This window comes from Procambarus clarkii, chromosome 32 (assembly GCF_040958095.1).
Source record: "Procambarus clarkii isolate CNS0578487 chromosome 32, FALCON_Pclarkii_2.0, whole genome shotgun sequence".
NCBI lineage: Eukaryota > Metazoa > Arthropoda > Malacostraca > Decapoda > Cambaridae > Procambarus > Procambarus clarkii.
Window position 1 is genome coordinate 41,640,657 of NC_091181.1, and position 15,384 is coordinate 41,656,040.

The 15,384-nt window shown below is 45.8% G+C and overlaps 1 protein-coding gene across 1 annotated transcript; it reads left to right on the forward strand.

Moving 5' to 3' along the window:
* Positions 1–2,617: 2,617 nt before the first annotated feature.
* Positions 2,618–4,684, forward strand: LOC138370542 (splicing regulatory glutamine/lysine-rich protein 1-like). Its single transcript, XM_069334927.1, has one exon. The coding sequence runs from the start codon at positions 2,618–2,620 to the stop codon at positions 4,682–4,684; it is 2,067 nt and encodes a 688-aa protein (XP_069191028.1).
* Positions 4,685–15,384: the final 10,700 nt, after the last annotated feature.

Below are 15,384 nucleotides of genomic sequence, written 5' to 3' on the forward strand. Positions count from 1 at the left end.
CTTCCACCACCAGTCGTCACCCTCGTGACCTTCCACCACCAGTCGTCACCCTCCTGACCTTCCACCACCAGTCGTCACCCTCGTGACCTTGTGGTACCATTCCTCACGAGGAAGCGTTACGAGTCTCATGTCGTCAGATAACTTGCGAGTTTCTCAGTAAAATTACGTTCTTTAATAAGGCAAGGTTTTCATCGGTTTAAAATTATATGAGAATTTTACGCTCTGGGAAATTAACAGTTGTTATGGTTGGCCTACTTATAACGTTCTTAGAGAGAGAAGTTAAGAAAAACAAAGACGATCACTTTTGCGTAAGATTACAGAGAAGGAGATTTTTTTCAAGGCGGCGCCTTTGTGGTGAGATTGCAAGGATGGGGAGACTTTTTTAATTATAGCCTCTGATGGTAGCGAGGTAATGGGTTTAAACACCTTTTTCGGAGTCGCGGAATGATGTATATTTTCGTAGGTGTATGAAGCAATTTACTTTATAAATGTTATCCCTTGCGTACAGCCGCCCTAACGCATGTTGAGGAAAAACCGCCGAGTAATTCTCAAACGTCGTCACAACATGCTGAATGATCGATACACACTATGACGTATCAATGACGTTTTCCGCTTGTGATATTTACTCAGGTGTCTCTTGTGTGACGTTTCTATGACGTTTCTCAATGGCTACAAAAAGTTGACGTATCGCTGTTGTGATGTATCAGCGACGTTTCCAAGCTGTAACTTCTCAATGGCTTTTCCCAAGTTGTGCTGGATGTATCCCTGACGTATCATTGTTGAGACTTATCGATGACTTTTCAAGATTGTGTAAATCAGTGTGACGTTTCCATCGACGTGGCCTTAATCTGACTACGAGAGCGATAAAAATATATTTATCACGAAACTCATAAAACGCAAAAGTTTCAGGTTTCCAGCTACTGCCAAAGACCCAAGTTTCCAGCTACTGCCAAAGACCCAAGTTTCCAGCTACTGCCAAAGACCCAAGTTTCCAGCTACTGCCAAAGACCCAGGTTTCCAGCTACTGCCAAAGACCCAGGTTTCCAGCTACTGCCAAAGACCCAGGTTTCCAGCTACTGCCAAAGACCCAGGTTTCCAGCTACTGCCAAAGACCCAGGTTTCCAGCTACTGCCAAAGACCCAGGTTTCCAGCCGCTGAATATGTTCCAGGTTTGAAACAGCCACATATGTTCAATGTTTCCAGCAGAAGTGTCAGGATTCCAGCATTTGTTTCTCAATATTTCCTCTATCATTTGCAAGAAATATGAACTTGCTTGCAAGACAATGCAGCTGAAGAATAATTGAAGGGTATAAAGGTGCCTGCAGCAGGTCTCCGGGATTGAATAAAAGCCAGACCCCTAATTGGATATTTGATACTTAACTGGAAGTAGTTACCATCACAGGGAGAATAGCGTGCTAACAAGCAGTCAGACCTCCTATCTATGTCAGATCCTTAATACTTAACCTGAATGTGCAGAGAAGGAATGATTCTGTCCGGTTCTGAATCTTGCAGCTTATCCTACACAAATGATAGTATCTACATCTAATATTTCTTGAATGTACAAATTGTGCACTGTTACACCCAAGAAACATCCATGTTTTGTACTACTAGTTTTGTTTTATTCGATTACAGGTATGTGTTTCAGAGGCGGTAAGAATATTTAAAGACAGACAATTTTTTGTAATAAACACCTGTGCCTGTGTTCCATCAACACGTGTATATTAGTTCCACTAACACTTGTCTGTTTGTTCCACTAACACTTGTCTGTTCCACTAACACATGTCCGTTTGTTCCACTAACACTTGTCTGTTTGTTCCACTAACACTTGTCTGTTTGTTCCACTAACACTTGTCTGTTTGTTCCACTAACACTTGTCTGTTCCACTAACACTTGTCTGTTTGTTCCATTAACACTTCTCTGTTCCACTAACACTCGTGTGTTTGTTGCAACAACACTTGTGTGCTTGTTGCAAGCCTACGTGATTCTTCCATCACCAAGGGTTTAATACATCCATATAGAGTGATACAAAAAAATAGAATTATGGTCAGGTAAGCGTTGAAAGGCCAACCAGTGGCAGTAAACAACACTTTGTTTTTCCAATATAAATCACCTTTCCAATTGTAAGCTTAATCTGTTTATGGCAAAATGCACGATTATTTTAAACTGCTGTACACCTGTTTAGTCCAGCCGTTATTGTAATGAGTTGTATAAGTTGTCCCAAATAATGTATCTGAGTGTATTTCTGCTTAAAAATTCCTTAAATGTAGATTCTAATGCATTTATATTCCTACCATGGTTTTATCAGCCCCAAGTTGGTATATGGCTCATGGCCCCCATATGTTGTTAAATGTCTCATATCACCCAAATGTTGTTAAATGTCTCATCGTCCCATATTGTTAAATGTCTCGTAGCTTCATGTTGTTATCTTTTATATATCCACACTGGTTTCGCTCGAGGAAAAGACATGCTTCCAGAAACAAACACGTAGTCCGTCTGAAACAAACACAGTGGCCGCCAGAAACAAATACAGAGGCTGCCAGAAACAAACACAGAGGCCGCCAGAAACAAACACAAAGGCCGCCAGAAGTAAATACAGAGGCCGCCAGAAACAAACACAATGGCCGCCAGAAGTAAATACAGAGGCCGCCAGAAACAAACACAATGGCCGCCAGAAACAAACACAGAGGCTGCCAGAAACAAACACAGAGGCCGCCAGAAACAAACACAAGGCCGCCAGAAACAAACACAATGGCCGCCAAAAACAAACACAGAGGCCGCCAGAAACAAACACAAAGGCCGCCAGAAACAAACACAGAGGCCGCCAGAAACAAACACAATGGCCGCCAGAAACAAACACAGAGGCCGCCAGAAACAAACACAAAGTCCGCCAGAAGTAAATACAGAGGCCGCCAGAAACAAACACAATAACCGCCAGAAACAAACACAAAGGCTGCCAGAAACAAACACAAAGGCCGGCAGAAACAAACACAGAGGCCGCCAGAAACAAACACAGAGGTCGCCAGAAACAAACACAAAGGCCGTCAGAAACAAACACAGAGGCCGCCAGAAACAAACACAGAGGCCGGCAGAAACAAACACAGAGGCCGCCAGAAACAAACACAAAGGCCGCCAGAAACAAACACAAAGGCCGCCAGAAACAAACACAAAGGCCGCCAGAAACAAACACAGAGGCCGCCAGAAACAAACACAGAGGCGGCCAGAAACAAACACAGAGGCGGCCAGAAACAAACACAATGGCCGCCAGAAAGAAACACAGAGGCCACCAGAAACAAACACAAAGGCCGCCAGAAACAAACACAAAGGCCGCCAGAAACAAACACAGATGCCGCCAGAAACAAACACAAAGGCCGCCAGAAACAAACACAGAGGCCGCCAGAAACAAACACAGAGGCGGCCAGAAACAAACACAATGGCCGCCAGAAACAAACACAGAGGCCGCCAGAAACAAACACAAAGGCCGCCAGAAACAAACACAAAGGCCGCCACAAACAAACACAGAGGCCGCCAGAAACAAACACAAAGGCCGCCAGAAACAAACACAGAGGCCGCCAGAAACAAACACAAAGGCCGTCAGAAACAAACACAGAGGCCGGCAGAAACAAACACAGAGGCCGCCAGAAACAAACACAAAGGCCGTCAGAAACAAACACAGAGGCCGCCAGAAACAAACACAAAGGCCGCCAGAAACAAACACAGAGGCCGCCAGAAACAAACACAGAGGTCGCCAGAAACAAACACAGAGGCGGCCAGAAACAAACACAGAGGCCGGCAGAAACAAACACAGAGGCCGGCAGAAACAAACACAGAGGCCGCCAGAAACAAACACAGAGGTCGCCAGAAACAAACACAGAGGCCGCCAGAAACAAACACAGAGGTCGCCAGAAACAAACACAGAGGCCAGCAGAAACAAACACAGAGGCCGGCAGAAACAAACACAGAGGCCAGCAGAAACAAACACAGAGGTCGCCAGAAACAAACACAGAGGCCAGCAGAAACAAACACAGAGGCCGGCAGAAACAAACACAGAGGCGGCCAGAAACAAACACAGAGGTCGCCAGAAACAAACACAGAGGCCGGCAGAAACAAACACAGAGGTCGAGAGAAACAAACACAGAGGCCGGCAGAAACAAACACAGAGGCCGGCAGAAACAAACACAAAGGCCGCCAGAAACAAACACAGAGGTCGCCAGAAACAAACACAGAGACCGCCAGAAACAAACACAGAGGCCGCCAGAAACAAACACAAAGGCTGTCAGAAACAAACACAGAGGCCGCCAGAAACAAACACAAAGGCCGTCAGAAACAAACACAGAGGCCGCCAGAAACAAACACAGAGGCCGCCAGAAACAAACACAGAGGTCGCCAGAAACAAACACAGAGGTCGCCAGAAACAAACACAGAGGCCGGCAGAAACAAACACAGAGGCCAGCAGAAACAAACACAGAGGCCGCCAGAAACAAACACAGAGGCCGCCAGAAACAAACACAGAGGTCGCCAGAAACAAACACAGAGGCCGGCAGAAACAAACACAGAGGCCAGCAGAAACAAACACAAAGGCCGTCAGAAACAAACACAGAGGTCGCCAGAAACAAACACAGAGGCCGCCAGAAACAAACACAGAGGCCGCCATAAACAAACACACAGGTTACCAGGTCACAGATAATACAAGTAACCCAAACTCTCCTGATTTCGGTCGACCGTGAACGATCCTTTGCGTAAACTTATTAAGAAAAAAGCATTTTCCCCACCTGGTGCAAACTCCAGAATTTGTCTGGAAGGCCGTTTGGCCCTCGTGGAACCCTAGAGTTTGAGGACAAGACAAAAGTGACAATGATTCCTATGATTGACAGAGAACTGAAATTTCGTGTGAACATTTTTCAGTATGGAGCTATTTATCACACATGTACTGTTCAAGATTTATTGAAAGTTACAGTAGAAAGACCACGACTGATGCTGTAGAAGGACCATAACTGCTGTAGAAGGACCATAACTGCTGTAGAAGGACCATAACTGCTGGAGAAGGACTATAACTGCTGTAGAAGGACCATAACTGCTGTAGAAGGACCATAACTGCTGTAGAAGGACCATAACTGCTGGAGAAGGACTATAACTGCTGTAGAAGGACCATAACTGCTGTAGAAGGACCATAACTGCTGTAGAAGGACCATAACTGCTGTAGAAGGACTATAACTGCTGTAGAAGGACTATAACTGCTGGAGAAGGACCATAACTGCTGTAGAAGGACTATAACTGCTGTAGAAGGACTATAACTGCTGGAGAAGGACCATAACTGCTGTAGAAGGACCATAACTGCTGGAGAAGGACCATAACTGCTGTAGAAGGACTATAACTGCTGTAGATGGAATATAACTGCAGTAGAAGGACCATAACTGCTGTAGAAGGACCATAACTGCTGGAGAAGGACCATAACTGCTGTTGAAGGACTATAACTGCTGGAGAAGGACCATAACTGCTGTAGAAGGACCATAACTGCTGGAGAAGGACCATAACTGCTGTAGAAAGACTATAACTGCTGTAGATGGACTATAACTGCTGTAGAAGGACCATAACTGCTGTAGAAGGACTATAACTGCTGTAGAAGGACTATAACTGCTGTAGAAGAAATATAACTGCTGTAGAAGGACCATAACTGCTGGAGAAGGACCATAACTGCTGTAGAAGGACCATAACTGCTGTGGAAGGACTATAACTGCTGTAGAAGGACTATAACTGCTGTAGAAGGACCATAACTGCTGTAGAAGGACTATAACTGCTGTAGAAGGACTATAACTGCTGTAGAAGGACCATAACTGCTGTAGAAGGACTATAACTGCTGTAGAAGGACTATAACTGCTGTAGAAGGACCATAACTGCTGTAGAAGGACCATAACTGCTGTAGAAGGACTATAACTGCTGTAGAAGGACCATAACTGCTGGAGAAGGACCATAACTGCTGTAGAAGGACCATAACTGCTGTAGAAGGACCATAACTGCTGTAGAAGGACTATAACTGCGGGAGAAGGACCATAACTGCTGTAGAAGGACTATAACTGCTGTAGAAGGACCATAACTGCTGTAGAAGGACCATAACTGCTGTAGAAGGACTATAACTGCTGTAGAAGGACCATAACTGCTGTAGAAGGACTATAACTGCTGTAGAAGGACCATAACTGCTGGAGAAGGACCATAACTGCTGTAGAAGGACTATAACTGCTGTAGAAGGACTATAACTGCTGTAGAAGGACCATAACTGCTGTAGAAGGACCATAACTGCTGTAGAAGGACCATAACTGCAGTAGAAGGACTATAACTGCTGTAGAAGGACTATAACTGCAGCAGAAGGACCATAACTGCTGTAGAAGGACTATAACTGCTGTAGAAGGACCATAACTGCTGTAGAAGGAATATAACTGCTGTAGAAGGACTATAACTGCAGTAGAAGGACCATAACTGCAGTAGAAGGACCATAACTGCAGTAGAAGAACCATAACTGCAGTAGAAGGACTATAACTGCTGTAGAAGGACTATAACTGCAGTAGAAGGACCATAACTGCTGTAGAAGGACTATAACTGCTGTAGAAGGACTATAACTGCTGTAGAAGGACCATAACTGCAGGAGAAGGACCATAACTGCTGTAGAAGGACTATAACTGCTGTAGAAGGACTATAACTGCTGTAGAAGGACCATAACTGCAGCAGAAGGACTATAACTGCTGTAGAAGGACCATAACTCCTGTAGAAGGACCATAACTGCTGTAGAAGGACCATAACTGCTGTAGAAGGACCATAACTGCTGTAGAAGGACTATAACTGCTGTAGAAGGACTATAACTGCTGTAGAAGGACCATAACTGCAGCAGAAGGACTATAACTGCTGTAGAAGGACCATACCTGCTGTAGAAGGACCATAACTGCTGTAGAAGGACCATAACTGCTGTAGAAGGACTATAACTGCTGGAGAAGGACTATAACTGCTGTAGAAGGACCATAACTGCAGTAGAAGGACCATAACTGCAGCAGAAGGACCATAACTGCAGTAGAAGGACCATAACTGCAGTAGAAGGACCATAACTGCAGCAGAAGGACCATAACTGCAGCAGAAGGACCATAACTGCAGGAGAAGGACCATAACTGCAACAGAAGAACCATAACTGCAACAGAAGAACCATAACTGCAACAGAAGAACCATAACTGCAGCAGAAGAACCATAACTGCAACAGAAGAACCATAACTGCAACAGAAGAACCATAACTGCAGCAGAAGAACCATAACTGCAACAGAAGAACCATAACTGCAACAGAAGAACCATAACTGCAACAGAAGAACCATAACTGCAGCAGAAGAGCCATAACTGCAACAGAAGAACCATAACTGCAACAGAAGAACCATAACTGCAGCAGAAGAACCATAACTGCAACAGAAGAACCATAACTGCAACAGAAGAACCATAACTGCAGCAGAAGGACCATAACTGCAACAGAAGAACCATAACTGCAACAGAAGAATCATAACTGCACCAGAAGGACCATAACTGCTGCAGAAGGACCATAACTGCAACAGAAGAACCATAACTGCAGCAGAAGGACCATAACTGCAGCAGAAGGACCATAACTGCAACAGAAGAACCATAACTGCACCAGAAGGACCATAACTGCAGTAGAAGGACCATAACTGCAGTAGAAGGACCATAACTGCAGCAGAAGGACCATAACTGCAGTAGAAGGACCATAACTGCAACAGAAGGACCATAACTGCAGCAGAAGGACTATAACTGCAGTAGAAGGACCATAACTGCAGTAGAAGGACCATAACTGCAGTAGAAGGACCATAACTGCAGGAGAAGGACCATAACTGCAGCAGAAGAACCATAACTGCAGGAGAAGGACCATAACTGCAGCAGAAGGACCATAACTGCAGTAGAAGGACCATAACTGCAACAGAAGAACCATAACTGCAGCAGAAGTACCATAACTGCAGCAGAAGGACCATAACTGCAGCAGAAGGACCATAACTGCAGCAGAAGGACCATAACTGCAGTAGAAGGACCATAACTGCAGTAGAAGGACCATAACTGCAGCAGAAGGACCATAACTGCAGCAGAAGGACCATAACTGCAGGAGAAGGACCATAACTGCACCGGAAGGACCATAACTGCAACAGAAGAACCATAACTGCAACAGAAGGACCATAACTGCAGCAGAAGGACCATAACTGCAGTAGAAGGACCATAACTGCAGTAGAAGGACCATAACTGCAGTAGAAGGACCATAACTGCAGTAGAAGGACCATAACTGCAGCAGAAGGACCATAACTGCAGCAGAAGGACCATAACTGCAGGAGAAGGACCATAACTGCAGCAGAAGAACCATAACTGCAATAGAAGAACCATAACTGCAACAGAAGAACCATAACTGCTGCAGAAGGACCATAACTGCACCAGAAGGACCATAACTGCACCAGAAGGACCATAACTGCACCAGAAGGATTAACTGCACCAGAAGGACCATAACTGCAACAGAAGGACCATAACTGCAGCAGAAGGACCATAACTGCAACAGAAGGACCATAACTGCAACAGAAGGACCATAACTGCAGCAGAAGGACCATAACTGCAACAGAAGGACCATAACTGCACCAGAAGGACCATAACTGCACCGGAAGGACCATAACTGCAACAGAAGAACCATAACTGCAACAGAAGGACCATAACTGCACCAGAAGGACCATAACTGCACCAGAAGGACCATAACTGCACCAGAAGGACCATAACTGCAACAGAAGGACCATAACTGCAACAGAAGGACCATAACTGCAACAGAAGAACCATAACTGCAACAGAAGGACCATAACTGCTGCAGAAGGACCATAACTGCAACAGAAGGACCATAACTGCAACAGAAGAACCATAACTGCAACAGAAGGACCATAACTGCTGCCGAAGGACCATAACTGCAACAGAAGGACCATAACTGCAACAGAAGGACCATAACTGCAACAGAAGAACCATAACTGCAACAGAAGAACCATAACTGCAGCAGAAGAGCCATAACTGCAACAGAAGGACCATAACTGCAACAGAAGGACCATAACTGCTGCAGAAGGACCATAACTGCAACAGAAGGACCATAACTGCAACAGAAGGACCATAACTGCAGTATGAAGAAATCCCAAGCAGGAAATCTCTCAGTGGTGAGAGATGTTAGTCTTTCTCACCACCACACTAACCAGCGCTGGCGCCACCTGTCCCACTCCCTCCTCTTGACGTCTGCTCAAGTCTGATTGCCTCTGACACCTCTCTCTCTCTCTCCTCTGGTGTCATGTGGCCAGTCCGACACAGCATTCGACACCGTGAGGCACTCCCTCCCTCAGCATGCCTCAGGAGTGCGTGTTATCACTAGAGTGCTAGGGGGCGCTCCTTGGCGCATCCCTGCCATTCGTCATAACATCATGCACTCTCACTTAATACCCCACAATATTGACGCTTCCTCGGACTATTGGACATCGGCCATAATTGGATGAGGGGAATAACAGGCTCGAATGATTCTAGATGTAACAATCTTGGAAAGTATTGGTGACTCTCACACTTCAATCTTTTCTACGTCAACTCTTATAGTAATGTGTCCTAACAAGCCACAAGTTGGCGACGACACACACACACACATACACACACACACACACACACACACATACACACACACACACACACACACACACTCACACACACACACACACACTCACACACACACATACGCACACACACACACACACACACACACATACACACACACACACACACACACACACACACACACACACACACACACACACACTCACACACACACACACACACACACACACACACACACACACACACACTTGTCTTGTGACCATCGTGTTGGGTGGACGTGGGTTGGGAGCTCCTGGTTCACTAGTGGAGTGGGAGGGGTAATCAGGCAACTTCGAAGTGAAAAAGACTATAAGTGAATGTACAAGTGAATGAAAAAACCTTGGGTTTTGACCAGAGCCATAAGGTAGTGAAGAAAAACAGTTTAATTAGCGTAATTCAAAATAGTTGAGGAAATACTGTGCAGTGTGGAAGCAGACCTCACCGACCTCTGACCGCGTGACCTCACCTACGGCAGCAACCCTTATACCACCACGTGGGACGACGATTGGAGATTCACTCACCTATTGTGTTAGCAGATTGTGCAAGGTATTGAGGAGCGCCTTTTTGGCTAGATTGTTACTGCAATGACTAGAAGGGGTTCAAGGTCAATCACCAGCAGGGATGAGGAGGAGGACAGATTTATAGACAAATTAATAGGGAAATTTGTAGAGAGAAGGAGTGATTGGTTGGAGGATCTAATCCAGGGGATTAAAAGTGAGGTATTTCAGCAAATACAGGATGCGGTAGAGAGGCAGAAACAAGAACTTATGCTCTATGTTCAGGAAGAGATTAGGAAGGGAAGAGAGGACTGGGAGAGGGAATGTGTTCGTATCACAAACGAATTAGGAAGGATTAGCAGCATGGCTAAGGATAGAGGATTAGTGGGGGATGGGTTAGTGACTGCGGTTGGGATGGGGAATCCCCAGGGGACAGGCTACCAGCATGACAATGAATTACTGAGGAGACGGTCTATTATAATACATGGATTATTCGAATCTAGGGCACCAACAAGACAAGAGAGAATAGAAACAGAAAAATACGAATTGCACGAGATATTGAGGTGTATTGGAGCAGAGATGGCAGAACGCGAGGTGGATATCAATCGACGGGTTGGACCTTACAATTGTACCAAGAATAGACCTGTTCTGGTGCAATTCTCCAATGAGGAGGCAGTGGAGTACATAATGAGGACCAAGCATTTACTCAGAGGAAGTGAAACCCATTACAATGTGTTTATAGAGAGGTTTATGACGAAAGATGAACAAACAGCCCACAAAAATAGATGGCAACAACGACATCGAACTAGCCTCTCAGGTAGTCTCACCTCCCAGGTCACATCCCAGGTCACCTCCCAGGTCACCTCCCAGGTCGCATCCTCCCCAACTCAGCCCTCCTATACATCCCCCCTGCCTCAGCCTCCCAAAACCCCCCTGTCCCTTCCACATTTGCACCTCCACAACGATTCCCCTGCCCCTGCTACATCACACTTGTCAGCGACCCCAGTGGGTCAAGCCATGCCCTCCCCAAACCCACCTTCCCATCCCCCCTCCCCAAATACCCCTTCCTACTCCCCTGCCCCTTCTACCCCATTGACTTCAATTCCATCTACTCCATCCCAGCTTCCACTGCACCCCTCTTCCACTCACCCCCAAACCCTACCCAACCCTCACCCCTCCTATGCACCTCCAGCCCACATTTAACCCCCTCACCTTGTGACCCCCTAACACCTTCCCCCATCTCCCTCTTCCCCTCTTCTACCCCAAAACCCCCACCTACCCCCGATTCCCCCCTAACTAATATACCCTCTCTTCCACTCCCAGCACCCATGCTCCATTCTCATCTCAGCTCTCCGCCCTCAGTATCCCTCTTCCCCCCAACCTCTCAACCTCTATCTGACTCTCAGTCTCACTCTATTTCTCAACCCCCCTATGCTATTCAGACCCCTAACTTTCAGACCCATTATGCCCTTCCTACCCCCCTAGATGCCCAGACCCCATTCGCCTACCAAGCACTCCCAGGCACCCCCCTAGCACCCCCCCACTCACCCCCACAGCCCCCACTTGCCCCCCAGACACCCCCCAGTTCCCCCCAGACCCCTGGTGAAAGGGGGAACTCTGACACCCGAGTTTCCAAGAAGAGTCTCAAGGTTTGGTACACCAATGCTGATGGGGTAGCCAATAAAGCAGAAGAGATAAAAGAAAGAGTTAGTGAGGCAGACCCAGACATAGTGGCAATAGTGGAAACTAAAATAAATGGCATGATCTCGGATGCAATCTTTCCAGATGGGTACCAGGTGATAAGAAAAGAAAGGACACAGAGACAGGGAGGAGGAGTGGCACTCCTAATAAAGCGGAAATGGAAGTTTGATGAGCTGGAAAATCCGGGTACCAATGAAAGCACAAGCTTCATACATGGAACTCTGACAGTGGATGGGAAGAAGATTGTAATCTTGATACTCTACAATCCCCCACCAAACAGTAGAAGGCCCAGGCAGGAGTACGAGGACAGCAACAAGACATGTATGGATGAACTGCAGAGGGCAGCAACTTTAGCGCATAGAATGAGAGCGAAGCTGCTGGTCATGGGGGACCTAAATCACGGAGAGATAGATTGGGAAACGAGGAATCCCCATGGCGGGGAGGAGACCTGGGGAGCGAAGCTGGTAGACGTTATTGACAGGAATTTCCTAACACAGCATGTGAAAGAAGATACTAGGGAAAGAGGAGGGGATACGCCCAGCCTATTAGATCTCATTATCACTCAGAATGTAGAAGACATCGAGCAGTTGGAACATGAAATACCACTAGGAGCTAGTGACCATTGTGTCCTAGTCTTTGACTACATGATGGAGCTTAAAATTGTGACCAAAGGACAAGAGGTCCGGGAAAGGAGACTTGATTACAGAAAAGGGGACTACAGAAGGATAAGGGACTACCTGGGAGAAGTGCAGTGGGAGGAAGAACTTAGAGGAAAAACAGTGCAAGGTATGATGAACCAAGTCATATTGAAATGCAAGGAGGCTGAAGATAGATTTATTCCAACAATAAAGGAAAAAAGCAGGAGGGAATATAATAACCCATGGTTTAATAGACAGTGTCAGGAAGCAAAGGTGAGAAGCAGGAGGGAGTGGAGGAAGTACAGAAGACAAAGGACAGAGGACAACAGGATTAGATGTAACAGAGCTAGGAATGATTACATTAACATAAGACGAGTGTCGGAAAGAAATTATGAGAACGATATTGCAGTCAAAGCGAAAAAGCAACCAAAATTACTACATAGCCATATAAGAAGGAAGATGTCGGTAAATGACCAAGTGACAAGACTGAGGAAAACAGAAGGGGCATATACAGAAAGCGACAAGGAAATCTGCGAGGTACTGAATGCAAAATTCCATGGAGTGTTCACAACCGAGCCTGAGCAGCTCCCATTGTTAGAAGAGATTACCCAACATGAAAGACTATCAGATATAGAGGTGACAGCAGAGGATGTAATGAAACAGTTGACAACACTGGATGCAAATAAAGCTGTTGGACCAGACAAAGTATCACCGTGGATACTTAAAGAGGCAGCGCAGGCTCTCAGCGTGCCTCTGGCAATGACCTTTAATGAGTCACTTATGTCGGGAGAATTGCCCAGTTGCTGGAAGGAGGCAAATGTACCGATTTTCAAAAAGGGTGATAGGGAGGAGGCACTTAACTACAGACCCGTATCACTGACAAGCATCCCCTGCAAAATACTTGAAAGAATAATTTGGCTAAGACTTGTTGAGCACCTGGAGAGCATTGGGTTTGTAAACAAGCACCAACATGGGTTCTGGACAGGGAAATCATGCCTAACAAACCTTTTAGAATTCTATGATAAAGTAACAAGGATAAGGCAGGACAGAGAAGGCTGGGCAGACTGCATATTTCTTGACTGCCAAAAGGCCTTTGATACGGTACCGCACATGAGACTGCTATACAAACTTGAGAGGCAGGCAGGAGTAAGCGGAAAGGCCCTAGTATGGGTGAGGAACTACCTAACAGGAAGGAGCCAGAGGGTAATGGTAAGGGGCGAAAAGTCGGACTGGCGAACAGTAACAAGTGGAGTACCTCAAGGATCGGTGCTGGGACCAATCCTCTTTCTAATTTACGTAAATGATATGTTTAAAGGAGTGGAATCATACATGTCAATGTTTGCAGATGACGCAAAATTAATGAGAAGAGTTGTGACAGACGAGGATTGTAGGATCCTCCAAGAGGACTTAAACAGGCTGCAGAGATGGTCAGGGAAATGGCTACTGGAGTTTAACACCAGTAAATGTAAAGTTATGGAAATGGGATCAGGTGACAGGAGACCAAAGGGACAGTACACAATGAAGGGGAACAGCCTACCTGTAACGATTCGAGAAAGAGACCTGGGAGTGGATGTGACACCTAATCTAACTCCTGAGGCACATATAAATAGGATAACGACAGCAGCGTACTCTACACTGGCGAAAATTAGAACTTCATTCAGAAACCTAAATGAGGAAGCTTTTAGGGTGCTTTACACTGCCTACGTGAGACCCGTCTTAGAGTATGCCGCGCCATCATGGAGCCCCCACCTGAAGAAACACATAAAGAAACTGGAGAAGGTTCAGAGGTTTGCGACGAGGCTTGTCCCAGAGCTACGAGGGATGGGATATGAAGAGCGGCTGAAGGAACTGAACCTTACGACACTAGAGAAAAGAAGGGAGAGAGGAGATATGATAGGGACATATAATCTTGGGCATAGCATAGATGGTAATCTTGGGCATAGCATTTTATCAAATCACCTCATTTTTGGGGCAACACGTGAGGAACACAAATGCGAACAAGCCTGAATGGTCCCCAGGACAATATGCAACTGAAAACTCACACCCCAGAAAACTCGTTCCTCACGTGTTGCCCCAAAAATGAGGTCATTTGATAAAATGCTATGCCCAAGATTACCATCCGAGTGCCAGCGGGGAAGTGGGTCAAATAGCCTCGGCTATCACTTCCTTATGTCTGGTCGTGATGGTCAAGCGGATTAAGGCGTCCCTGTACATACCAGTTGCGTTGCTTCTGGCAGTATGGGTTCGAGTCACTTCTGGGGTGTGAGTTTTCAGTTGCATATTGTCCTGGAGACCATTCAGGCTTGTTCGCATTTGTGTTCCTCACGTGTTGCCCCAAAAATGAGGTGATTTGATAAAATGCTATGCCCAAGATTACCATCTGAGTGCCAGCGGGGAAGTGGATCAAATAGCCTCGGCTATCACTTCCTTATGTCTGGTCGTGATTGTCAAGCGGATTAAGGCGTCCCTGTACATACCAGTTGCGTTGCTCCTGGCAGTATGGGTTCGAGTCACTTCTGGGGTGTGAGTTTTCAGTTGCATATTGTCCTGGGGACCATTCAGGCTTGTTCGCATATATATATATATATATATATATATATATATATATATATATATATATATATATATATATATATATATATATATATATATTATCTCTGAGCGAGCAGGATCTGTTTCCAAGGTTGACCCATCCATAGTGAAGGAGTCCAGTGAGTAACACTCAACCTTCTGACTATTCGTCTGACATAGTATGTGTGACTTTTCGTCTGTCTGTATATTCATCTGTCTGTATGTCTGTCTATCTATCCATCTGTCTGTAAAACCTTCTGTCTATGTGAAGTACTTACCTGTATGTCTTT

What these genes read in the sequence shown, in the direction of transcription:
- LOC138370542 (XM_069334927.1), top strand. Translation starts at nt 2,618, where the DNA reads ATGGCCGCCAGAAGTAAATACAGAGGCCGCCAGAAACAAACACAATGG.